At 38.2% G+C, this 26,108-nt stretch overlaps 1 protein-coding gene across 1 annotated transcript; it reads right to left on the bottom strand.

Annotated features, from left to right (window-relative positions):
* Positions 1-19,517: 19,517 nt before the first annotated feature.
* Positions 19,518-21,564, bottom strand: LOC149225230 (protein TRIGALACTOSYLDIACYLGLYCEROL 1, chloroplastic-like). The gene is made up of 2 exons (XM_089377009.1): positions 21,145-21,564; positions 19,518-21,020 (listed from the first exon to the last, which is right to left on the bottom strand). Exons 1-2 carry the CDS (start codon positions 21,276-21,278, stop codon positions 19,736-19,738), a joined length of 1,419 nt encoding a protein of 472 aa, XP_089233135.1. The 5' UTR covers positions 21,279-21,564; the 3' UTR covers positions 19,518-19,735.
* Positions 21,565-26,108: the final 4,544 nt, after the last annotated feature.

Below are 26,108 nucleotides of genomic sequence, written 5' to 3'. Positions count from 1 at the left end.
ACCTAAGATTCAATTTGAGAAGGTAAGCTGGGAATTTGAATAATAGAAATCATGAATTTTATATTAGACCAATATTTCTCAATATTTTTAGATAATGTAAACATTAAAAAAATTGCAGGATAAGATTTAAGTGGGGCATTATATACACCCCTCCTTCAGAAAAATTCGTCCCGAAGTTAGAATGAAAAGATGCAAGGAGTTTGAAAGCATAGCAAACCACAGAGAGTTATAGAAATAAAATTTAATAAGTCAGACAATGACATTACTTCCCATCAAGAGTCTCCAGCTGATCTATCCTCCTATCCATCCTGACCTACTTCTGTTCCCACCCTATCCATCCTCTGTTGCTTTATAAGTGGCAACGGCTATACTAACCACTGATAAAATTGACATGGTGGAAGCGTCGAATACATCGACCTAACTTCCCCAGCAGGGAACTGGCAATCGTCATCACACATCGAGGGGAGTGTGTCCACCACTGCCCTCGCACGATTCTAGGTTTCAGAGCATACACGATGGGAAATGCCTCCACCCCTCCTTCAGAACTAGGGTCAATGCCCTAACACGGACCACACTACAGATCTGGTTGGACTTGTCATCGAATAATCCAGTCAGGTCATCTTGCCACCTGTCATTTGTATTTTACTCGTGTCATAAGAGTGCATCTCAAGTAGATACCAAATGTAATAGAACAATGTACATCATACCTTTCCTCATTGGTCATCTCGACCTTCCCCAATGGAATAGTAGATCTTGGTTATCATATGGTTCTTTCCAATTTGTAGTTTAGTTCTCATCCATGCATATATGTAACCACAAAATAGATATAGGTACATGATCTTAAACATCATGTTTATTAAGCTCAGTGTCCACGTGTCAATTTTTGTTGTTCAAACTGGAAATAAATCTTACATCAGATAAATCATAATTTCGCTAAGTCATTGATTAGATAAATCATATCTATATAAGCCTATACGATGCAACAATAACTCTGACAAGTCATGCACTAGATAAATTGTAACCAAGTAAGTCATACATTTGGTCATACATCCAACATTTCCATCATCAATACCAAATCCATCAATTGAATTTCATGTGTCCAACCAAATGTATATAATATTCATAAATAAATAACATGGAACTGCAAAACAGCTTGTATATGTTGTTCTATTATACTAACAGCTTGGACTATTATACTAACTGCTTGTATATGTTGTTCTGGAATTTGCCAGTGTGGAAAAAAACTCGTGCTTTCTTTCACAAACTAATAACTAGCACACGATTGTGTACTTTTGGCATCTAATAACAAGGTGTGAGCATGGGAACTCAGGTACAACAATTCATATTTAAACCTACAAAAGATGAATAGGAAAAATTCCATTGGTTCTATGCACTATCAAAGTAGATTTAGAAGGCTGCAAATTGATAAACATAGACATGTTTATTTTTGGCATTGGTGTTTAGTTTTGGTCTTGGTTTTCCACATCAAGAAGACCAAGCCTTGGAGCCAATACGCAAATCCTTTCATTGTCACAATTATGATTAGTAGCGAAGAAGGTAATCCACTCAAAATTGCATCTAGATTCTAGAATACAGAATAAGATTTATTTATAAAAATATCTCTGGTGGTGAAATAAGTAGGTTATAAGTCCCTTGTTTACTCTCTTATCTTACAGTTTCTCCCACTTTGCTAGCAGAGTAAGAATTCATACATGCATCCAGCCCTGAGCCTTAAAAATATAGGCTTCTGAATTGATGAGTGAAATTTCTAGAGTGACCCGAACATAAAATAACCAACTTGGGATCCGAAAAGCCATCTCCTTTCTTTCAAGTCAGAAACTTGACCATTATTCAGTTCATCATTTCTAAAGCATCATCATATAGTACTCCACTAAAAAAAAAAGCACCCATTTTTTTGAAGAACCAAGATCATCGATATAAGTGTAAAGTATAAATCATGCAATTACAGCTTTTCTAACTGTAGTGAACAATATTAAGACTCTCAATGAGCATTTTGAAAATTGTCTCAAAAGGTCTTCAGACATTTTATTAAATCTAACCTATCTTTTCTAGAGGATTTGCAGGTTTTCATGGAAATACATCCTCTGTGTTATCAGTGCTTCAGGATATTAGACGTGATCAAGAATATTCAAAATTGTTATCCCTTGAACCATGTGACATTAAAGATCCAGATGAAACTAGATCCTCTCCATTGACCCAATCATGATGAAGAACATCTAATGATTTGATTGAAATTGTACAAGATTTCTCTTCCACATATGAAGAAAAATCTGTTTGCGTCAACTTCCAATGTCACTCCTTCAAAGCAATCATGCATGGCTACACATTCAACTCAAGTAAAAGGCATTATTTCTGACTTCTTGTCAACATAGTTATGAGACCTTGGGTATTCCATCAAAGAACCCTAAGAAGATATACTAAAGAGGTGATCGCTATAATTCCACCAGCGAGTTTCACTTGTTTTGTAAGTGGAATTGTTATGAATCTAAGTAGTTTTCCTTCACCACCAAGGTTTGTATCTTAGGACATTTGCCCCTGATATGAGTTTGAGTGACCAGGATAGGACTATGTTTCCAAAATTGATCATAAGGTTCAGGACATATCAATCCAATGAGGTCAACATTGCAAACATCATGTTGGCAAATATGTCACCAATATTTGAAACACTGAATGATATTCATCCAGAGTGGATGTCTCATTTGAAGTTCTCCATCTGTAACAAACACTTGCTTTGGTCCTCATTTTACTCCATGACCTGATCGCAGGCACTAGTTTCCCAGATCCATCATGAATTGGTTTTGTCTTATTTTCTACGAGTTTCATCTACTTAACTATCTGATTCATATTATTTGGCCCCGTCAATAGACCATTGATAGGACTTAGGGATATACCCTAGTGTTGCCACAAACCAACCCAAAGTGAGAGGTGCTCAAGAGCTGAAAACAGTTTTCTATATCAAGTCCTAAAAATTAATAAATAATATACAACAACTTTGGTGAGAGATGCCTATTGAAGATCTTCCATCTCATTTGGCAACTCCACTGAAAAAAGGAATCCCTTTCCATTTCAAGTTTAAAGTGTTGCTGCTTGTATGGGTGGAGAGAGCAAATGGTTGTGTTAAATACCAAGAAGATCTCACCTAGTGGCTCCATGGTTGAAAGGTTGGAACAGTGTCCATGCAATGATTTCTTTATATTCATCATGGATTCTCAAATGGAATGGTGGACATTGGAGTACAAGGCCAAGTTGCATGAGTTCACATGTGTTGAAGAAAGGGAGATGAGTCATTTGGGAACTTCATGTTAAATTCATTAAGATATATTTGGCAGTTCATCCATCATATAAACCGATGACGGTTTTTGCTATAATGATCTATATCAATGCTCTTGCTCTCCATCCAAAGTTCAACTCTTTCTTTAGGAAAGTGCAACCCAAAGACTTTAAAACAGTGTAAATTCCTATTAAAAACATAGAAAATTATCATTGTGTGTGCAAAAGAAGAGGTTGATCAAGATAACAACGATATAGCATGTGATGAGGAAGTAAAATATTTTGACCAGCAACAACAGTGTTTTACATAAAAATCTTCTGATATTGTTGGGTCAGAGCACTTGTGATGATGCAGAGCATGCACGAAATCCCATTTGCAAGATGGATATTGTGTTTTTCAATAGATGGCACAATTTTTTGAGGAAGATGATACTTATATAAGAGTCGACAAAGTTGATCCTAGTATTGTTCAAGGGCATTTTACAGACTACAGTTATAAAGACAGAAACGGCTGGCACATTTATCAATTGGTATGTTACCCTCTTCTTTTATGATAGAATAACAAGATCCAGTCAGCAGACAGAGTATTAATCGTTCTGCTAATTGATAAGGTTTTCAGAAAGGCCAGTTCTGAAGGTGTTAAAGCTTACCGTATAGGAGAAAGTATCCCACAAGAATCAATGTGTGCAAATAAAAAAAAATATTCTTCTTCATGAAGGTTGTTTGGAGATTGTAGATGGCATACTAATGAGACAGATATAACATAGTCTTAAGATTGCAAAGGGGAGTACGTATTTTTGGCAGGTAGATAAAACAAATCCAGTGGTATCAGCATTGGATGGAAGATTCAGGAAAAAGTTTCAAGGTAGGATATCAAATTAATAGCACCCAGCACAGAGATTTGTCCAAGAGATCCATTGAAGAACAGCACAACAAAAACATAAATGGATCAGTTTGAAGCACAATTCCTAGCAATAGTGAAATATTGACAGTAAAATGAAACTTGAGATTGAATTTATGGAAAAATGGAAAGGTATTGACCCTTGAAAATAGGTCTCCAATTAGCAGATTTCTTAGCAAAAGGGACACCAACTCCTACAACAAATCAACCAGAAAACCATTTGCAAAAATGAGAGATACAAACTTATGTTCCTGCAGCCCTACTCCAACCCACATATGTTTAGATGGTGCAATAGTGATCTAGGAGTATTTATAAGGAATGCTCAGCTTATTTAAAATGGTTTTTGGATATAGTCCAAAAGTGGTCGCTCTTAGATTTTAAAAGATCATAGCCAACGGTTTTGGCTCGTAGTTTTTGGACATGGTTTTGAGTAGCTGATGGTTTCTTAAACACCTGGTGTCTGCGCCCCTGGTTTAAGCATGTTACCACTTAAATAATGCAGTTTAGATCACACAAGTCAATGGGATATGAATCAATTACTTTCTTTAAGGGAACACAGAGGATGTGAGGAAAGACATTTTTCATTTGAATGTGACTTTTGGGAAGAAAGGACATAATTATGTTGTGTTTCTCCAATAAGTACAGGTATACCATATTGGATTCAAAGGTGATCTCAAAATTTCTTTATGGGGAAGCATGTTGCATGAATAAGGCTAGAAGGCTTGGAGGTGCAATTCCCACTCTTTTGACTTTGAAGTGCACACCCTTACATCTGAATATATGGAAGATAGACAGAGTTGGACTCTCATGAGGGAGGTTTGGTGTGTGTTGATCTGACAACATCAAATGTGATAGTTCACCGAGACTCCAAACAGTTGGTCCTAATTGACTTTAGCATTAGTTCACATCTATATTGCTAGAAGATAAGGCCCTGGATTTACATTGTTTTGAATGCATTCTACTAATGGAAATATTAGGGAGATTACAACTACAATTACACTTTGAGAGATGCAAGGCTAACTGAGGAACTTGGCCATTTTCAGGTGACTTGGCCATTTTCAGGTGACTTGACCATTTTTGCAGCAAAATGAAAGCTATGCAAGAGAAAGGGTGTCGCCAAATGCCAATTTACCCTGGAATCTAGTTACGAACAGTTGTTGCACATGAGCTTAATAAAGCTTTAAAGGCTAACAAGTTGCGACTCGTTATAAAAAGATAGCTTCACATTTTATTAGAATGAAGTATCACTTCAAAGAGGGATAAACTGCCTCAGGCCTCAAGTACCCTCTTTTAATCCATGTGAAATTCTCATATGACCTTTTGTTGGCCCTCATCTATAGCTCATCATATTACAATGCTATTCTCTACAGAAAGCATGATTGGGTGAACGTTCAAACTTTCCTGTGTTCCAAGTTCCAAAACAGATGTCTGTTGGGTACCATGACACCGGTGAATGTGAAATGGTACACATGATGATGAATGCCATACTTAAGTAATAAACAGCCAATTCTACTGGAAATCTTCCTAAAATTTCTAATAGCGGCATTGTTTCTTCTATTTGATATAATAATGGGTGCCCCTAATGACTGAGTGTGGAGAGCTAATTCATCACAGAGATGATGGTTGAGAAAACAACTCTTGACTTGCGGATAAATTCTCAGGAAATGAACCCTTGCTCCCTGTGATAATAATCTTGAAATCTTTGTGTAACCTGCACTCTCAATCCCCTTGAAAGAAAAAGGGTGACAAGGTCAGTCTGCCAGGTGCTGTTTTCAAATAGATGTGTTTTGATGAACCCCCTTGGAAATATGAGGGTTTCTAATAGGCTCCATTTGATAAAAGTTAAAACAACTAATGGAACAAAAAAAAACTGATATAATGCTTGTTGCTTGAAACTTGCAGGTGAGAAAGTTTGTACAATACTGCAATAGCCTCAAATGAGGTCCACTTGAGGAAACAAAAGGTGATATGATGCTTAGACCAAGAGCCGTTTGAAATTTAGACAAAAGGATTGCACACCCATTGACATCACAATAGATTAAAAAATGATACAAGGAGAAGAAAATTCGGCCCGTAGGTGAAAATAGAAGCTAGATTATCTAATTTTAAAGGAGAATTTGAAATTAAGCATAATATAGGTCATAGATTTGACATGCTATTAGAGATGCAAACATTTTTCCTCTTTACAATCAGATTCAAATACTATTTATATGAACTGGAGCCGTATGGAGCATTAAGGTCAATTGTACAACTCCTAGAAGCCAACATTCAAATAACTCATAAACAGAATGTCCTTGGTCCCTTTATAGCTTAATGCTTTTTTTTCTTGATACTTTCTAGGATTCCAATTTATTGTATCCTATTCACCGTCTAGGATTCCTAGGCCCATTGAGCAACACAATCCTAGCTTTACCACAACCCACAATCTGGCTCAAGGGTCACTAGGCTAGTGGCTTTACCATGATCCACATTCTTGTTCAGGGACCACTAGGCCATGTGCTCTATCATTCGGAGATTCACCCCACTCAACTTTGAATCCATTCGGCAATCCAGCTCATCCAACCATGAGAACCCCATCACACCATGGTTATCCATAAATGGCAAGGCTAGGCTGAAAAACATTGTCACACCTAGCAAAACCCATGCCATGATAGAAAAGAACCACATGTAATACCATGCATGCCAAATCTAGCAAGGAAAATACACATGCAAGTCGATACCTGCAATGAAGCTTGATGTAGCTTCTTGATCCTGCCTTTCCCTGCTTGATCCTTGCTTCCTCTTGCCTTCTTTGCCTTTCTTGCTCCAATACCAAAGTGCTCCAAGAAAACTCTAAGTATCTAAGAGTATGAGAGAGAGAGAATAATGAAAAAACTCCAATACTAAACTGAGAAAAGGTTACCAACTGATCCTCAAAAGAATTTTTATGAATGAGGCCTCTATTTTCTTCATTTTCCATTATTTTCCTTCATTTTCCTCCTCACATGCATTTTGTGACCTTTCCAGATCCTGCAAATCGGTAGCCATTGTTGGATCACTTGGGCTACCCCTCCAACCCAAGACCAGAAGTCCACAATCAGCATAGAATTTTCATTCTTGTGTACATAGTGCTTGCTATAGGAAATTCCATGTGCTTCTTTCAATTGTTGGACTTGAGACTGCATAGAGACTTTTCATAGCCATGCTTACATGTATATTCCATGCACCAATGTCCTTCTTTGGTTCAACTCCAATTGGACGCATCTCGAATCGGGTTAGTACATGTTTGTATTCATTGAGCTTGAAAAATGTTTCACAAGAAAAACTTAACATGGGATAAATTAGTTTGCTTGTGATGCCGTTGTATTGTTCATTTAAACAACAATTATCAGTGCAAACTATAAACATCAACATCAATTTAGAATTGATATATATTACAGATTTTTAAGTTCTTAGATTGATCACACTTGAAGTCAAAAACCAAGATTGGTAGACTAATTGATGTGAAATAGTAGCATGTAAAAATGATTGTTCCTGCTAAATGAAATTGCCCTTCTCTATCCACAAGCATCGACGAATCAGAGTACAATGGACACAGACATTCCTTACAGATTGGGAGGGTTAGCATTTGTAGTTATTCAAATTTTAGGAATTGCAACAATCATCTCTCTGGTTGCTTGGCAAGTTTTAATTGTCCTTATACCAGTCACTGCAATTTCCCTTTGGTATCAAGTGAGTAATTCGGTTGAATGAAAACCTGAAAATCATAGCTGCATTTTTTTTATTTTTAATTAAAAGCCTTTTAATTTTCATGTCATCTTCCCCATGTATCATTTAAACATCTCTTTGACAATTTTTACTTTTCAAGGGGATATCCCTCTTTTGATATTTGATTACAATGGTATTTTTTATTTGTTACTACTTTGCAGCATTATTACATCTCATCTGCTAGGGAGTTGGCTATATTGGTGGGAATTAGAAAGGCTCCTATCATACACTATTTTGCGGAGTCTCTTATAGGAGCTTCCATAATAAGAAGTTTCAATCAAGAAACTTGCTTCATGAACACAATCTGTGCTTGACTGATTATTACTCAAAGCTCTCCTTTCACAACAATGCAGCAATGGAGTGGTTTTGTCTTCGACTAAATTTTTTGTCCAACCTTGTATTTCTCGCTATATTGATGTAGGTTTGTAATATATGGTTGTGCCATCCTAGGAGGTTTTGAATAGGAAGCTCTTATGAGTAGCCATTATGAGTTGCACTTAAGAGGAGAAATTTATTCAATGGAAAGATTATGAATGCAGGTGGCTCTTTTGATGAGGTCTTCATGTATCCAACAAAAGCAAGGTCAAAATTGTCATTCTCATCCTCATCTTCTTGGATTTGTTCTGTTGTGTAAACCCGGTTATTGTCTTTCAATATAGATCTAAAGATCATTATCTCTTGATCTTTTAAAGTCATGGTCTTTATAAATATATCTTTCATAATTATGGCATACAAGGGTGCCTTGGTTCCTGTAATATTGGCAGTGCACACACTGTTCCAAATGTCGCAAATCGGTAGCAATAGTTGGATCCCTTGGGCTACCCCTCCAACCTAAGACCAGAATTCCATAGTCAGCAATAAAGTTCTTATTCTTGTGTACATAGTACTTGCTATAGGAAGTTCCATGTGTGTTTTGGTAAGGTCTTTGCTTCTATCAATTACTGCACTTGAGATTGCATAGGGACTTTTCACAACCATGCTTACATGCATCTTCCATGCACCATTGTCCTTCTTTGATTCAACTCCAACTGGATCCATCTTGAATCGGGTTAGTACATGTTTGCATTCAACGAGCTTGAAAAATGTTTCACAAGAAAACAAGACATTGGAAAAATTACTTTTCTTGTGATGCCTTTGTATTGTTCATTTAAACAATAATTATGAGTACAAACTATAAATATCAGCATCAATTTAGAATTTATATATATTGCATATTTTTAAGTTCTTAGATAAATAACCGAGATTGGTAGAATAACTGATGTGAAACAATAGCATGTAAAAATGATTGTTCATGTTGAATGAAATTGCCCTTCTCTATCCACAGGCATCGACGGATCAGAGTACAGTGGACACAAATATTCCTCACAGATTGAAAGGGTTAGCATTTACAGTTATTCAACTTTTAGGAATTGCAACGATCATCTCTCTGGTTGCTTGGCAAGTTTTAATTATCCTTACACCCGTCACTGCAATTTCCCTTTGGTATCAAGTGAGTAACTCTGCTCCATGAAAACCTGAAAATCATAGTTGCATTTTTTTATTTTTTATTTAAAGTCTTTTAATTTTCGTGCATCTTCCTCATGTATCATTTCAACATTTCTTTGACAATTTTTACTTTTCAAAGGGATAGCCCTCTTTTGATATTTGATTACAATGGTATTTTTTGTGTTATTGCTCAACAACATTATTACATCTCATCTGCTAGGGATCTATCTAGATTGGTGGGCACTAGAAAAGGCTTCTATCATACACCATTTTGCAAAGTCTCTTATAGGAGTTGTCATAATAATAAGTTTCAATCAAGAAACTCGCTTCATGAACACAAATCTTTGCTTGACTGATTATTACTCAAAGCTCTCCTTTCACAACAATGCAACAATGGAGTGGCTCTGTCTTCGACTGAATTTTCTATCCAATCTTGTATTTCTCGCTATATTCCTGTAGGTTTGTAATATATGGTTGTGCCATCCTAGGAGGTTTTGAAAAGGAAATCTCTAATGAGCACCCATTATGAGTTGCAGTTAAGAGGAGAAAGTTATTCAATGGAAAGATTATGAATGCAGGTGGCTCTTGCAATGAGGTCTTCTTGCATCCAGCAAAAGAAAGAGTCAAAAAAGGGATGGTATTAGAGGAACTATACATTGTTGTAAAGTACCATGAGGCTTTCCTTCATGAAGGAAATTATCTCATACATTCTACACGTTAATACTTATGGAAGTATTCTTGTTCTACCTATAAAATTTATTTCCACCACAAAGGTCCTGCAAACGAAATTTTGATATTTCATGCATCATGATATTTCTTGTTTCTATTGTTATAATTTATCAAAATTCCAATGAAACATGAACCAAGTGACTTCGACGCCATTTTAAAAAAACTTTCATATAAATATTTCTCTGTGCAAGAGTGGAAAACTGTCATTCTCATCCTCATCTTATTGGCTTTGTTTTGTTATGTAAACCTGGTTATTGTCTTTCAGTATGGAGCATGTGATCTAAATATCATTATCTCTTGGCATTTTAAAGTCATGTTCTTTATAAATATATCCTTCAAATATTCATGTAGGTTTGTAATATTCCTGTAGGTTTATGCCCTCTGGATGGTTTAGGACAAATATAAGTCCTTGTGGCATTCAGTATGGGTGATTATTATTGGCTTTCTGTTGAAGCATCAGAGGATCCCTCTTCTTTTATCCCAGGTTTGATGAGTTTTAAGTAGGGTTTGGCTTCTTTTTGTCTCAAAGAGATCCAAAGTCATTGATTTCCATGGTGATGGTGATATACTTGGGGGTTATTTCACACCTTTGTTAGGGAATTAAGTCCTTTATGTCTGACTGGTGTATATATTATCTCTTTTGTATCATTCACATTGCCTTTCGTGCATCATGATATTTCTTGTTCCTATTGTTATAATTTATCAAAATTCCAACGAGACATGAACCAAGTGACTTAGATGTCATTGTAAAAAAACTTTCATATAATCATTTCTCTGTGCCAGAGTGGAAAACTGTCATTCTCATCCTCATCTTCTTGGTTTTGTTTTGTTGTGTAAACTTGGTTATTATCTTTCAATATGGAGCATATGATCTAAAGATCATTATCTTTTGGTCTTTTGAAGTCATGGTCTTTATAAATATATCTTTCATAATTGTAGCATACAAGGGTGTCTTGGTTCCCATCATATTGGCAGCACACATATTGTTCCAAATGATGCAAATCGGTACCAATTACTAGATCGCTTAGGCTACCCCTCCAACCCAATACCAGAAGTCCATAGTCAGCAATACAATTCTCATTCTTGTGTATATAGTATTTGCTATAGGAAGTTCCATGTGTGTTTTGGTAAGGTCTTTGCTTTTATCAATTGTTGCACTTGAGACTGCATAGAGACTTTTCACAACCATGCTTACATGCATCTTCCATGTTCCATTGTCCTTTGATTCAACTCCAACTGGATGCATCTTGAATCAAGTTAGTACATGTTTGTATTCAACGAGCTTGAAAAATGTTTCACAAGAAAAGCATAACATGGGAAAAATTAGTTTGCTTGTGATGCCTTTGTATTGTTCATTTAAACAAAAATTATGAGTGCAAACTATAAACATCAACATCAATTAGAATTGATATAGATTATAGATTTTTAAGTTCTTATATTGATCACACTTTAAGGCAATAACCAAGATTAGTAGAATAATTGATGTGAAACAATAGCATGTAAAAATAATTGTTCATATTGAATGAAATTGCACGTACAGATCACATCAGTCACAGTATGCACCATGTTGAAAAAGAGACCACAGCAATTATATGTGAGTTGAGGTAATGATGAATCCACATTATAACTAAGTTTGACATCTTGGCCATACATATCTTCTTGTTGATTCAATGAGGATTCAGAAAATATAATGTATGTCATTAAAAAAATGGTAGATACTACACATGCATATGATGATATATCAATTTGGAGTGCAAATCTGGAGTTACTACCGTTTTAATTTTCAAACAGAATATTTAAATCAAGTGTCCTGTGTCATCTAACTGAAAATGGACCTACTTAAGCTCACACCTTGCATAGACTGCTCTTCACTAGAAGCCTCGTGTTAACTGATTTCCTCTGATCTACGATGCGACCACATATCTTATACAAATAATAAAAGCACCACGATCAAGACTAAAACTAATCAACATTCAAAGTGCATCCTTACTCATAGTACCATCACCAATTTATATAACATAATGCCACTGCTGCTCTCTGTAATTGATTTTTCCACAGGAAAATCACATCAAGCCCACAGTTTCAGAAACCTCAATACAGATCCACTTAATCTCGCACTCCCTATAAGCACGCTCACTTCTCCCTCTGACCTATAGAGACCCTATTTTGTGGATAAGACTAGTGCATTCGAGTTCTCCAATTTACTATATCATTGCTATACCAAAGGTTTGCTTCGGTAATACTACATACGACAAATTCAACCATATTTGAAAAAGGATAATGAGGAAAATGAAGAATAATCTTAGAACTCCGTGTTGTGTAAATGAAACATTGCATCATCCTTAAAAATTGGATGGAACTGTTTTTTTTCTAGCAACAAAATACATTATTCGTTACTACCAATGGCCATCATAAATTCACCCTCACAAACAACTTCCCCGCCAACATAAGCCTTCCCTTCCATTCTTGCAATGCCAAAACGTCTTTGTAACTTCACCTGATTCATGCGCATAACCAACGTGTCTCCTGCTACAACAGGTTTTCTAAACCTCACCTTGTCTACTCCTGCGAAAAAGAAGTTCTCACGGGAACCACCCACTTCAGGTTGCAACATCATAAGGCCTCCAACTTGTGCCATTGCCTCAACCATGAGAACTCCCGGCATGATTGGCCTCTCGGGGAAATGGCCAGGGAAAAAAAGTTATCATTTATCGTCACATTCTTGATGGCGACAACTGACACACCAGGTTTGTACTCCACCACTCGATCAACAAGCAGAAATGGGAATCTATGGGGTAAAATATCTCGAATTTGGTTGATGTCAAGCACAGCTGGAAATGCAAGATATCTCTTTTCAATAGGAATCTCTTCATCGATTGCCACGGCAGTCGCAGAGCCATCGCCCTCTACGGATCGAACGATCTTCGGCTTCAAAACGTTGGAAGAATTTTTGGACCTTTTTATTGAAATTGGCCTCGAAATGGAGAAAGGAGAGCCGCGAATTCCTAAATATGGGGTGGCAATTCCACTGTGCTGACGAATAATTGAAGAAGAAACCAGAGAAAAGGGGTTTTGCGTTAGATTTAGAGTAGCCATCGTGGCAACTGCCCTCGCTTCCATCGAGATCTTAAATGTGGCCAAAATGAGAAAGCCCCTTGTTCACAAGTGATTATTAGAGATTTTCATGCTTCCGAGTACTTCAATTAAATTTTTTTTTATAACTAAAATCCAACATCAACCTAAAAATTACAGAAGTGGATTGGTCCATAGGTCTCAGTGTTTGAACCTAGCTCTGATACCATGTGTAAGAGCCCTAACCTAGGGTCTGCTAACCGATCTATTTCTAAAAAAATTAAATGCAATAAGAGGCAGTAGTTTACTCACTTACAAGACTTTTAGACAAATAAAATTTTACTATTTACATTCTAATAAAATTTACATGAGTGAACTATGGAGGAATACATGCACCGGTGGCTGGTGGAAATGCCTTTGTCCAGCTGCTCCTGCTGAACGCTTCTCTTAACGGACCCAACTGGATTTACCTCCCAGCGAACTAGGAAATAATCCCTAACTCAGGAAACCTCCACAGGTTTCCTAGCCCTCCGAGCCCAAGTCCAACCAGATGTAGTGTGTGTGTCCAAGATGAATGATCCAGACCAAGATGAACAATATTTCCCTCCTCTCAACAACCCAAAAAACCTCCACAGGTTCCTAAGGTCTCCAAAAACCCAACAAGTCATAAAATCACAACCAACCCTATAATCATAAGCAAGACCCAACCTTCCCCCTTTTCTTCCTTCCCCTTTCCCTTTTTATACCCTCCCTCTTCTCCATCTCAACCACCTCTCATTAATATCATTAACTTCTTATTCATCCTTACAGTTGACTTCTCTTCTCCCAAGTAAAACTGGAAGTACATTTGGAAATGTGACATGAATATAAAATTGGGAAATTAATGAGAGAGGACCATGTCTCCTCCCAAGTAAATATGAAAGTACATTTGGGAATGTGAGATGAATATATATATTGATAATTAAATGGATAAGACCATGTTAAAATCGCGATAAAATGATCGGAAAATCGCGATTTTTATATCGCCTATGCCGATACTGAAAAAATCGCGATAATTTTAAATCAGGGTTTTATAAATGCAATGAAAGAAACTGAGTGTAGCTTAATGATCAAGTCTAGGCCCAAGTCATGGTAATGTAAAGTAAAAGTGGAAATGACTCAGGATTGAGTGGAGCCTCATTGGATTTCATATGGAGAAAGTAGAATTTTAGATTCAGCAGACTTATCATTCAGGATTTCAGGATTGGGAGATTGTAATGTGGACCATGTCCTATAGCTCCTACTTCTAGTTCTTCATTAATCCCGATCGCGCTTTGTGCAACATTGGATAAGACTATGTCTTCTCCCAAGTAAATGTGAGGGTACATTGGGGAATGTGGGATGTAATTAAATGGAGAGGACCATGTCTTTTCCCTAGTAAATGTGAGGGTACATTGGGGAATGTGAAATGAATATATATATTGATAATGAGTTGGAGAGGACCATGTCTTCTCCCAAGTAAATGTGAGGGTACAATGGGGAATGTCAAATGAATATATATATATATTGATAATGAGTTGGAGAGAACCATGTCTTCTCCCAAGTAAATGTGAGGGTACATTGGGGAATGTGAGATGTAATTAAATGGAGAGAACCATGTCTTGTCCTAGTAAATGTGAGGGTACATTGGGGAATGTGAGATGAATACATATATTATTTGAAATAATGGAAGGAGACCATATCCTACCTAAGATTCAATTTGAGAAGGTAAGTTGGGAATTTGAATAATAGAAATCATGAATTTTATATTAGACCAATATTTCTCAATATTTTCAGATAATGTAAACATTAACAAAATTTGCAGGATAAGATTTAAGTGTGGCATTACACCTATGATAAAGTTAGTTGGAGGTATCTGGAAGCTTTCGGTTTTGCTCAACGCTGGATCAACTGGATTCTAGCCCTAATCAAATCCCCAAGATTTTCTATCCTAGTCAATGGAGCTCCCACCTTCCCCTTTGCTCCCTCCAGAGGTATTCGTCAAGGAGATCCCATTTCACCTTTCCTTTTTGTCATCTTAATGGAAGGCCTGAGTCGCATCATCAAAAATGCGAAGGAGGAAAACATAATATAGGGCCTCCAACCTGAGCCATCTTGCCCAGCCACTACTCACCAACAGTTTGTGGATGACACCATGCTCCATGGATCCCCAATGATTCGGGAAGCTCAAGGTTTCAAAACCATTCTCAATCTCTTCAGTAAAGCTACAGGTATGGACCTTAATCTGGACAAATCCTCCATTTTCTTCTTCAATACTCACTTAGCGATCCAGAAAAATCTCACCGCTATCCTCGGGTTCAAAAGGCAAAACCTTCCTTCTAAGTATCTAGGAATCCCTCTAACCGATAAACCTTGGCAAAAGATCCATTGGGAGAAGCTGCTTTCTAACCTTGAAAACTGAAGCAAACACTGGACTAATAGAGTCCTTAACTTCGCTGGCCGGCTTGTCCTAACTAAGGCTGTCCTACAAGCCATCCCTCAGTATATGCTTTCCATTCTTCCGGCCCCCAAAGGAGTTCTCCAGAAGATCAAAAACATTCAAAGAACCTTCCTATGGTCGGGAAATTCTGATAAACAAAAATGGGCCCTAGTAGCGTGGGAGAAACTCTGTAAACCCAAGATCCTGGGTGGTTTGGGACTTCTAGACCCGGACACTGTTAACAAAGCCTGTGGAGCCAAACTCTGGTGGAGGTGGGTTAAAGAACCACACACACCCTGGGCCAGGCTGTGGAAAGCCAAGTATGCTGGAAACTGGAGCCCTCAGGATCTAATTCGATTGACCAACCCTCCAGCAGGCTCTCCCATTTGGAACCTTGCTAAGGCTAATCGAAACATTATTCAGCAGCACTGTTTCTGGGAAATACGTAATGGCACCACAGCTCTCTTTTGGGAGGATGCTTGGCAGCAACTCCCCAAGCTTGAGAGTCCTAACTATCTACCCCTGTAGCAAAGGTACCAGGAACAAGGAAAATTCACGGTGAACCAGTACTGGAAAGACAATCATGCGGACCAGAACTGGAGGCATTCTTGTCTGGATAAAAGGAAGATCCGTCACTCTCAAGATGAAGATCAACTGAGATGGGGCAAACTTGATGGGGGCACCTTCACCCTGAAGGAAGCCAGACTTTATTTAGAAGACAGGGATCAGGAAAGGAAAGTGAATTGGCACAACAATGTATGGGACTCAACCATCTGGCCGAAGATAAAAACCTTCCTATGGCTCTTAATGCACCGCAGGATCCTTACTTGGGAGAACCTATGCAAAAAAGGTTTCAAGGGTCCATCCCGATGCCCCCTCTGTGAGAGAGAAGAGGAAACGATGAATCATCTCCTCAACAACTGTGAATGGACTAATAAACTCTAGATTTGGATGGAGGAAATCTTTAAACAGACAGACAGAATCAAAGAATCTATACAGGACAGCATAGAAAATTGGAGAACCAATTATTCCAGTTGTGACACAGTAAACATCCTATGGAAGCTAAGCCCTGGTTTCATAGTCTGGTCTACTTGGAAAGAAAGAAACAGAAGAATTTTTCAAAAAGAATCCAGGCCGCTAGAAATCATTAAAACGAGTATCATGCAAAACATGCGTGAAACAACCCTTACCAGGTGTAAAGCAGAACAGGAGATCGAGCCATCCACAAATGACAGGCAAATTCTACAGTTTTTTGGGATAATTGTTGCCACTGCTCCCGTTTCTCCGGTGCAGAGACATCTTCCTGTTTCCTCTCCAGTCTCCTGGCAACCTCCTCAACCGGGATTTTACAAGTTAAATTTTGATGGTGCCTCTTGGGGCAACCCTGGACCTGCAGGCCTAGGAGGTTTAATACGAAACAACAATGGCGAAATTATTCACATCTTCAGTCAATCTATGGGGGAAGCCACCAACAATGAGGCCGAATTCGCGGCATTAGAGCAAGGATTACAAATCCTAATTCGCTTGGGGAAAGGGGCTACAGTGGTGGAAGGAGATTCGCTCCTAGCTATCAACGCAGCGAGAAAATTACAAACTGGTACGCGGCCTGAAAAGGTTACGAAGCACTGGAGACTAGCTAAAGTAACAGAACTCATAGCCAAACATCTTTTAGTTCTCGATGGGGTGGTTCTGCAGGCCGTCAGGCGAAATGCAAATGCTATGGCGGATTGCCTTGCAAACCACGGAGTCGACCCTCGAAATGATAACTTGGACACCTGTTGGCAGGACGTCGCGTGTGAGGATCTTCGGGACAGATGTTTACAACTCTCCAGGCAAGACCTTACTGGCATGACAGGAGAGTGGAACAACATCCATGGGACTGCTCATCATTAATTTATGAAGCCAGCCATAATTGTCCACACCCAAATTCATAATGCCCAGATATGGCACCACGAATGGAAGGCCTATGGTTCATATCGGGAGGGGGGGAAGATCCATCACAAGGATGTAGGTCAGATCACACATCACGTATCAGAGGACACGTGGCCTAGTTTCGGTAGGAATAAGTGTGGCAATATGATTGTAATCGACTGTGATCATGAAAAAGGCAATCAGTAAACTGATGGGGATTATAACTGTCAGGAATAAAGGAATTAAGGAGGCTCCACCTGGGGTTGAGAACCCTCACATTGCACCTTCAATTATAAATACACAGACCTCCAGAATTATTTGCACCTGCCCTAGATATCTCTCAGAGCTAAGCCCTGTGCGCACTGTGTGGTATATAGGAACCTGTTTATCAATCGTCGGTACCTGCATTAGCATTATGGCGAACAGAGTCAATAGAAGTGCTAGAGCGACCAGGGAGTTGTATGAGGCTTCGGTCTCCACAAAGGGCAAAAAGGTTATTGAAGAACTACAAGTTAAGGTGAACGAAGCCTAGGAAGGGTTGAACATCAATACTATCGGTGAGGAGGTTGATTGGCTCTCGGACCCGGGTACTCCTGCAACCAGGGCCACTCAATTCCTAAGAACTCAGAGTGAGGCCTGGCGAATGAAAACCATGCTCGCCAAAGCATTGAGCATGCAAGGAGCTGCCATGAAAGATGCCTACCATGCAACTTCTCTCGCCTCGGCCAAGAATTCTGCGAGGCTAGACAAGCTGGAAATCAACATGAAAGCCCTCACTGAGGAACTGAGAATGTTGTCTCAGAGCCTGGGAGCTTTCATTCGGCTCTTCAAGATCTCTATTAGCCAGGGGACTAATGTTGCTGTGGATATCCCGAAGGACGACTTCAAAACTACCACTGTCAAATGCCACAAGTCCCAGAATGCTCCCAAGGAAGGTGAGGAAGCTGGTCCAAGTGCTGCTGTTCCTCATGACTATGCAGAAATCGACCAGTGAGTACCTAGGAGGCAGGTTATTTCAATGGGATACAGTCTGCCCTCTGTTGTTTACTTGTCTTTCTGATGTCTGTTGATCTTGTAATACGACGGGCCATTCAGAAGCCCCTATGTCAATTTTGACTCTAGTTTTGTCTGGCAGCCCTGTGTGGTTGGCCATTACTCGTGTCGATCTTTGTTTGATCCAGGCTCTGTTTGGGTAGTTTCAGTTCAAAAGTGGCAGGCCTCGTGCTCCTTAAGGCCTCGTATGCAGTTTCTGTTATGACTGGCCTGCATTTCTCTAATCTTTTGGAAATGGCAGACCCATTTTGTAACTCTATGTAATTTTGTGATCTAATATATATCTTCTGATTTACACAAAAAAAAGGTGCTTAAATCCCAATATGGCCTGATAGATTTTGTTTTCCTTGCTTCTGATAAAGGACAACAATACATGAATTATAAAAGAAACATGTGTGCGTTCACATAAACATCGTAGCTCAAATTCAGAAGTCACTCTAGTGCACAAGAAAAAAATTACGTCAAATTAGTTATGCTCAGCCCAAAGAAAATATAAGTTATGCTTAGCCCAAAGAAAATATTTTGAAGACCCAAGCTGCCATTTCACAGATTCATTGCTGGTTGAGGTATCTGTAAAAGATAAATTTATTAAAATCATGCTTTCTCATAAAATATGCATAACCAAAGGAACTAAAATGACCTACGCAGTTAGAATTAGAATGTATTAGAGGAAAAAAAATGGTTTCTTCGTATACAACTTTGGATTATGTAAAGAGCTTTTTGGTGAATGTTCAACAACGAGAATGAGCATATATGAAGAAATGCCCAACTATTGTTTCACCAGAAAGGATCCCAAAATCATGACACTACCGTCATATAAAGAAAAACAACCTTCAGAAATAAAATGAAATCCTGACAGCACCCAACAAATATTTCAACGTTATAGATCTATATTTATGAAACATCAAAATGCAAGCTTGTCAGATGGCTGCTAACTCTGCTTCGCTCGCTGTTGAGGGTGACAATGGCTCTGCAACAATTTAACATAAAATGATTGCAATAAATTCTTTCTCAAAAAACATGCATATTTTAACAGCCAGTTTACATATGCACATGTTCAAATGACAATAGTCATACCGAGCTAGAAACTAGCCCATAGCAGCCTTAAGAGCATCTCCTGCACCTTGGAAAAAGCACCATGACAGCACAAAATCTGCAACGAAGATACAAACTAAGGAGATTACAACTGCAGAAGTTGTAGACTCCCCTACACCTTTTGCCCCTCCTAGAGTTGTAACTCCCCATGCACAACTTATTACAGAAATCAGTCCACCAAAAACTGTAGATTTCACCATTGCACTGATAATGTCCCAGGGGTCCAAAGACCTTCTTGCAGACTCCAAGATAATGTTGGCACTTACATTGTAGACTCCATCAGCCAACAAAACACTAGCAGCTATGGATACACTGAAGCAGATCAAGGTCAAAATTGGCAAAGCCAAACAACACGCCAAGACCCGTGGAATTATAAGGTAATCCACAGGATCTGTTCCCAGCACCCTCAATGTATCAGTCTGTTCAGATACCTGCATAGTGCCCAACTCTGCAGCAAACGCACTGCCAACTCGGCCTGCAATGATGATAGCTGTAACAACCGGGCTGAGCTCCCGCGAGAAAGCGAGAGCCAACACTCCTCCAACTGATCTAGTCAAGCCCAGTCTGGTAAACTCCCTCACAAACTGAATGGTGAAAGCCATCCCCACAAATGCAGCTGTCAGCAAGCAAACTCCAGTGGAACCAGGCCCAACCACCTCAAGCTGCTGGAAAACATTTTTCGAATGGATTTTGCCCTTTAAAACCCTGGCAATCACCTGACCTGCTATCACCCACGCGGCCAGAGCTCTCCACACATATCTGGGTGGTGTCCATCCCTGCAGAATTGAACTCCCTACATCTTGATCTACAAAATCTCCAGATTCCTTATGTTGTGGATGGCAAACAGATTCATCAATTGCTGCCAAAGCTTTACCCCTGCAGACATGCTGTTTCAGTTTAAGTACCGTATTTCCATGTGGAAAGGTGTGCTGCATGGCATGGACTTCCCTAGCCTTAGATGCCAGGTTAAGAGGATGGCTATTCAGGTAAAATTGCCGGTTACTTGCAGCCAACCCTTTAATGGAGTAGCTATTTGACCAAAATCGCCCAGGTACAAAACCTGACCTCATTCCTTTGCAACCCATGCCATTAGGGCTGCGCAGACCACAACCGGAATAAAACCCTGGTAAAGGATTTATTACCAGATCGACCTTACCAGAGAACGACGGCCGTAAGGGGCCACAGAAGCCATTTTCAATCCCAATTCCCGATCTAGAGTGACTGTACAATGTTCGATGCGGGCTATAAGATTGATGGACACCAGGGCGAATCCAATACCTGTGTGCCCAAAGGTCCATGTTCAGCTAAAGCTCATTGGCAATAATTTGACATTACAACGCCTATCACAGATAAAAATGGATGCAAGCCTGCGCAGAATAACTAAGGTTATTCGTTTACATACCTGGAAGAAGTGCGGACGGTTTTTGAAGTCCCTCGAGTACTAAATTTCTTGGTTTTTGAAGTCCCTCGAGCACTAAATTTCTTCTCCTGCTCCAAATTGGCTTGCAAATGAGCGGAAGCGGAGGCTGCAGCCATCAGCTCGTCTTCTCTGAAGGTAACCCTGGTAAGTTCTTAGGATTATAACTGGTATTGCAAACATTCCTTCGTTTCACGCGTTGACTATGCCTCAAGTTTAACTTTAGACTGCCGGAATATTGGAAATTGTATGGACAAAACGCCCTTACTGTCTTTAAGGTTATTCTTGACCGGGAGGGCTGTAGTCGAAGGGATGCAATGGAAAGCTCGAACAAGGAGGAAACTCAATTTGCTGGTTTGAGCATAGAGCGTGGATAACGTAACAATTGAATTTTTTTTATTTTTCTCTTCTTGGGAGGAAGTTGTTACGGAAACTTTTATCCAAGATTCCAAACGCTTATGAGGGAATTAAAGGAAGGTGTATGGAAAAATTTTAAACAAGATCATGGGAATTTAAACAAGGTTTTGGAAAGGAGTTGGAGAAGAAAATTATAATTATAAATAGTAATTTTGTTTATAATAAATTGTAATTTTAAAATATAATACAAATTTTATTTTAATTTGGAATTTATTAAATATTTAGGGAAATTAAAAAATAATTAAAAACGATATTTAAAAAGAATTAATATAAGTGATGATTCACGCTATGTGATTCATTTCATTAGTTTCAATCCCACTTCTTCACCCTTATGAGCATCACTCGATGCAATGAGTGCTAAGTGGACTATTCAAAAAAATCACGAGAAATTAGTCAGTGACGACTACCTCTCATGGAAATGGTCATAGATGAATGCCTTACTTAACACGGTTGAATCCCAAAAATGATATCTAATATAATGCACTGTGAAAACCCCTCAATACCTAAATTCAAAAGAGTGAAGGGAACTCTACTTGAATGGTTCATGAGGCACAATACTTGCTAAGGTTTTGCAAATGGGGTAGCAAGCTAAGTGGGCTTGATTGTGAGGAAAACTTCTCAATTAAGCACGCTTGAGCTAGAGACAATCTAGGATGGGTGACCTCTTGGGAAGTCCTGGTTACCGGGTACAAGCCTCGGAAGTGATGATTGGCGTTATGTGGTTCATTTCACTAGTTTCAATCCCACTTCTTCAACCCTGTGAGCATCACCCAATGCAATGAGTGCTAAGTGGACTATTCAAAATCACGAAATGGTCATAGATGAATCACTTAACGTAGTTGAATCCCAAAAATGATATCTAATATAATGAGTGCTAAGTGGATAATTCAAAAATCACGAAATGGTCATAGATGAATCACTTAACGTAGTTGAATCCCAAAAATAATATCTAATATAATGCACTGCGAAAACCCCTCAATAGTAATTTTGTTCATAATTGTAATTTTAAAATAAAAGTAAATATCTATTAAATATTTAGATAAATTTAAAAATAATGCAATTTGTATTTAAAAGATTTTTAGTTAAGATGAATTTATATTGGCATACTTAAATTTATTATATTTTATGAGTTGTTATATAAAATTTAAAATTGCAATAATTTTATATGGGATGGACATTGTGCAATCTCTTAAATATTGGGTTGTGTAATGATTGTGTTTCTTAAAAATCTCTCCAAATGATCAAAGAATGTGATTTGGGTAACATAAATACGTGATTCAATCATTTTGAGTTTGTTAGATTCCAAGGGAGAGAGCAAAATGGAGCAATATAAGTGTCACTTATATAATGTCTTGTTTTAGGTTAAACTTGTTTTTGAAGACTGCAATGCAAAAGTATCCTTGAAATAGGAGAACAGGATACATACATATGAATGTGGTCTAGATGAACATGATATAAATGAAGCATAAGTATGATGGGGTGGAGGGGGGCAGTGGAATGTATCATGTGCTTTAGGGGTAAAGTTAGCAAATGTTTGACAAGCTAAAGAAAAGAGCATGTTAAATTCTAACTTCTTTCAAGATGCAATTGGAACACAATATAAAGTGTGCATAATATGTGATGAGCATGCATGGTTAGTGCGATGAATGTGCATGGTGAATGCAACACTTGTGCATGATAATGGTGAATGCAACTAACACATGTGATAATGGTAAACATGACAAGTGCACAGGATGGAGAGAGCATGTTCAAGGATGTTGAAAGGTCATAATGGAAGTTGAAGTGATAGGAACAAATCTTGAGAGATTTAGAGGAAGTTGAAGACCTAGATTACACTCTCAAAGTTGTGAAAGGCATATTTATCAACAAATTATCGTGGATATTCCACTTGACAGTTCGTCATAATAGATCTGATATAAGTAAACTTTAAAATATGAAATCTACACCATGAGGGTTTATTTCTCTTTAGATTTTAGGATCTATAAATTATTGTTTATTGTGTATGCATACAAATTTTAATTATGTAGAAAATAGAGAACAACGAAATAAAAACTTAAAAACTACATTTCACACAAGATAAAACTTGGAAAACCCTTAAAGGAGAAAACCCAGCTGGAAGGTGAGGTCGCTCTAGTTTCTTTCTCTCGATAGAAAATAGTTGTGAGTACAAAGAAGTGAAGTATGTGGCTTGTGGGCTACTGTAATGCACAAATCATCCCTGTGTGCTCTCTCCCTATCCCTCTCAGCTACTCAGCTTGTCTATGGAATGAATGTACTTGAAAATAATCAAAACCCTTTTAATCCTAGTGGCCTAGTTATAACACAACTTGATAGCCTATTAGTGGTTAGGTTTGACTCCTTCAACTCTTAACTAGAGTTACAATATGGACTCTTCTAGAGTCTTCTTCATCATAATCACATGGTTAGCTACATTTCCATGAGTAGTGGGGCATGACGTGGCATCAACTCAAATTATGGTGGTCAAAACAAGAAGGTCAACTTCCAAGTGGCAAAACTTTTGCATACAGACTTTGATTAAGGTGATTCTTATGATTTTGGAAATGTCTTTATGTGTAGAAGAGGAAAAGAAATGTTATGCTAAAGTAGCAAATGTTTACCTCCAAAAACATCGTTTGATGCTTCAAAATGTTGCAGGAAGGTTTTGGACTCTCATCTACCAAACTAGGCCCCACCAATAAAAATAGTCATGTGAGTTAATTCCTACACTTTTTTCACTCTAAAAGCATTGATATGGATGACCAATAATACAATTATCTAATCTAAATCATACTGCCCCATTTTGGGATGATTTTGGTCTCCCAAAGCTTCTACTGAATAAGGTGAGGAAATTTTTCATCCACCTTCTCCTGGGTGTACCATTTATCCTTACTTGGAAGTTGTCCTTTTAACCCAATCTACCAAAGGTAATGTTTCCCTCATCTTGTAGTTTGGACCTCTTCTACAAAATGATATCTTATGTTAATTATGCTTGAGCATTTGGTGCCAAGTCCTCTATAGAAGGTAGGACATGTTCCTCTTCCCGATCTAGCAGGAAAGGCTCATAGAGTTTCATATTATCTACATTCACAACTAAGTAAATGTGCATGTATGGGGGTATATAGAATTTATAGGCATTGTCTCCCACCTTTTCTAGTATCTCATGGTGACCATACCACAGAGCCTTTATTTTCATACCAGGATGATGTAGCCTATCCTTGTTCAACTATAACCATACTTTGTCTCCCACCTTGAACAACTTTTCTATTATTTGTTGATCATACATGACCTTGTATTTTTCATGTGACTTTTGCAATGTCTCTTGTACTTGTATATGGATTTTCTTGACCTTTTCCACAATTTTTTCTACCCTTAAGGCATCCCTTGTATGATCCTCTCTTACTCCTCCTTGCCGCCCATATGCAATAGCCAAAGGTGAAGGTGGAAAATATCCAAAACGTGTTTCAAAAGAGAAATTACTAATAGAAGTGTGGATTGCTCTATTAGAAGAGTGATGTATCTATACCAAATTTCCATCCCAAGTCTTCGAATGTTTCTGATTGTAGCCCCTCAAAAGTTGCACCAAATTATTATTGATTGCTTATATCCACCCATCTATCTGTGGATGTAATATAGTAGACATCTTTAATTATGTGTCCATCTTCTCCCATAATGTAGTTTAGAATGCACTGACAAATCTTGTGTCCCTATCTAAACTGATGCTCATTGGTATCCCAAAGTGCACCCCAATCTGCCCTAAGAATAATTTTGTTGCTTCTTGCCCACTTATGGTATTTTTATAAGGCATCGTAACACACATCTTGTTGAACTTGTAAACTACCATGAATAGGTAGTCATGTCCCTTCTTGGTTGTTGGTAAACCTCCCACAAAGTCTATGGAAATGCTTTCCCAAAGACGAGTGGGTACAGGAAAGGGATGATATAGACATTGTTTCCTATTACTAGGCTTGTTGGTACAACAAAGCATGCATCCTCTTATCAACCTAGCTACCTACTCTTGCATCTTGGGTCAATACACATACCTTTGCAAGTTGGTCACTGTTTTCATTACACCAAAGTTCCCTACAACCTTGGAGGTGTCAACCTCTCTAATTAGCTACGACTGCTCATCTTTAGGAACACAAAACTTATCTAGCCTGTAGAGTAACCCACCCTAAAAATGGTAGTCAACAATGTTATTACCATTGTGCACATGACTCTAGTTATGAAATTGTTCAAACGCCTCCTTGAAGTCCTAATCCTCTTAAAATGCCCCTTTGTATGCAATATGGTTGAATGGCTCCATGTCCATCAAATTTCCCAAAGCAATGATATTTGATGTGGGTGGCCTTGAAAGCATGGTGTACAACTTATTTTTGTTGCCCTTCTTAGACTTGATCATTAAATGAAATTATTGCAAAAACCCTATCCACTTGTAATGCCTAGTTTGTTGTAGCTTGCTCTAATGTTGTAGGTATTGTAGTTGTTGAAATGTGGCAACAAGAATATTCCAATTTAATGTCCTTGAATTAAAC

The sequence above is a fragment of the Pinus tabuliformis genome, chromosome J (assembly GCF_031772625.1).
Source record: "Pinus tabuliformis cultivar Carrire ecotype Pingquan chromosome J, CPIR1, whole genome shotgun sequence".
NCBI lineage: Eukaryota > Viridiplantae > Streptophyta > Pinopsida > Pinales > Pinaceae > Pinus > Pinus tabuliformis.
The sequence above is the reverse complement of the archived record's forward strand: the minus strand, read 5'-3'. Positions and strand labels throughout refer to the sequence as shown.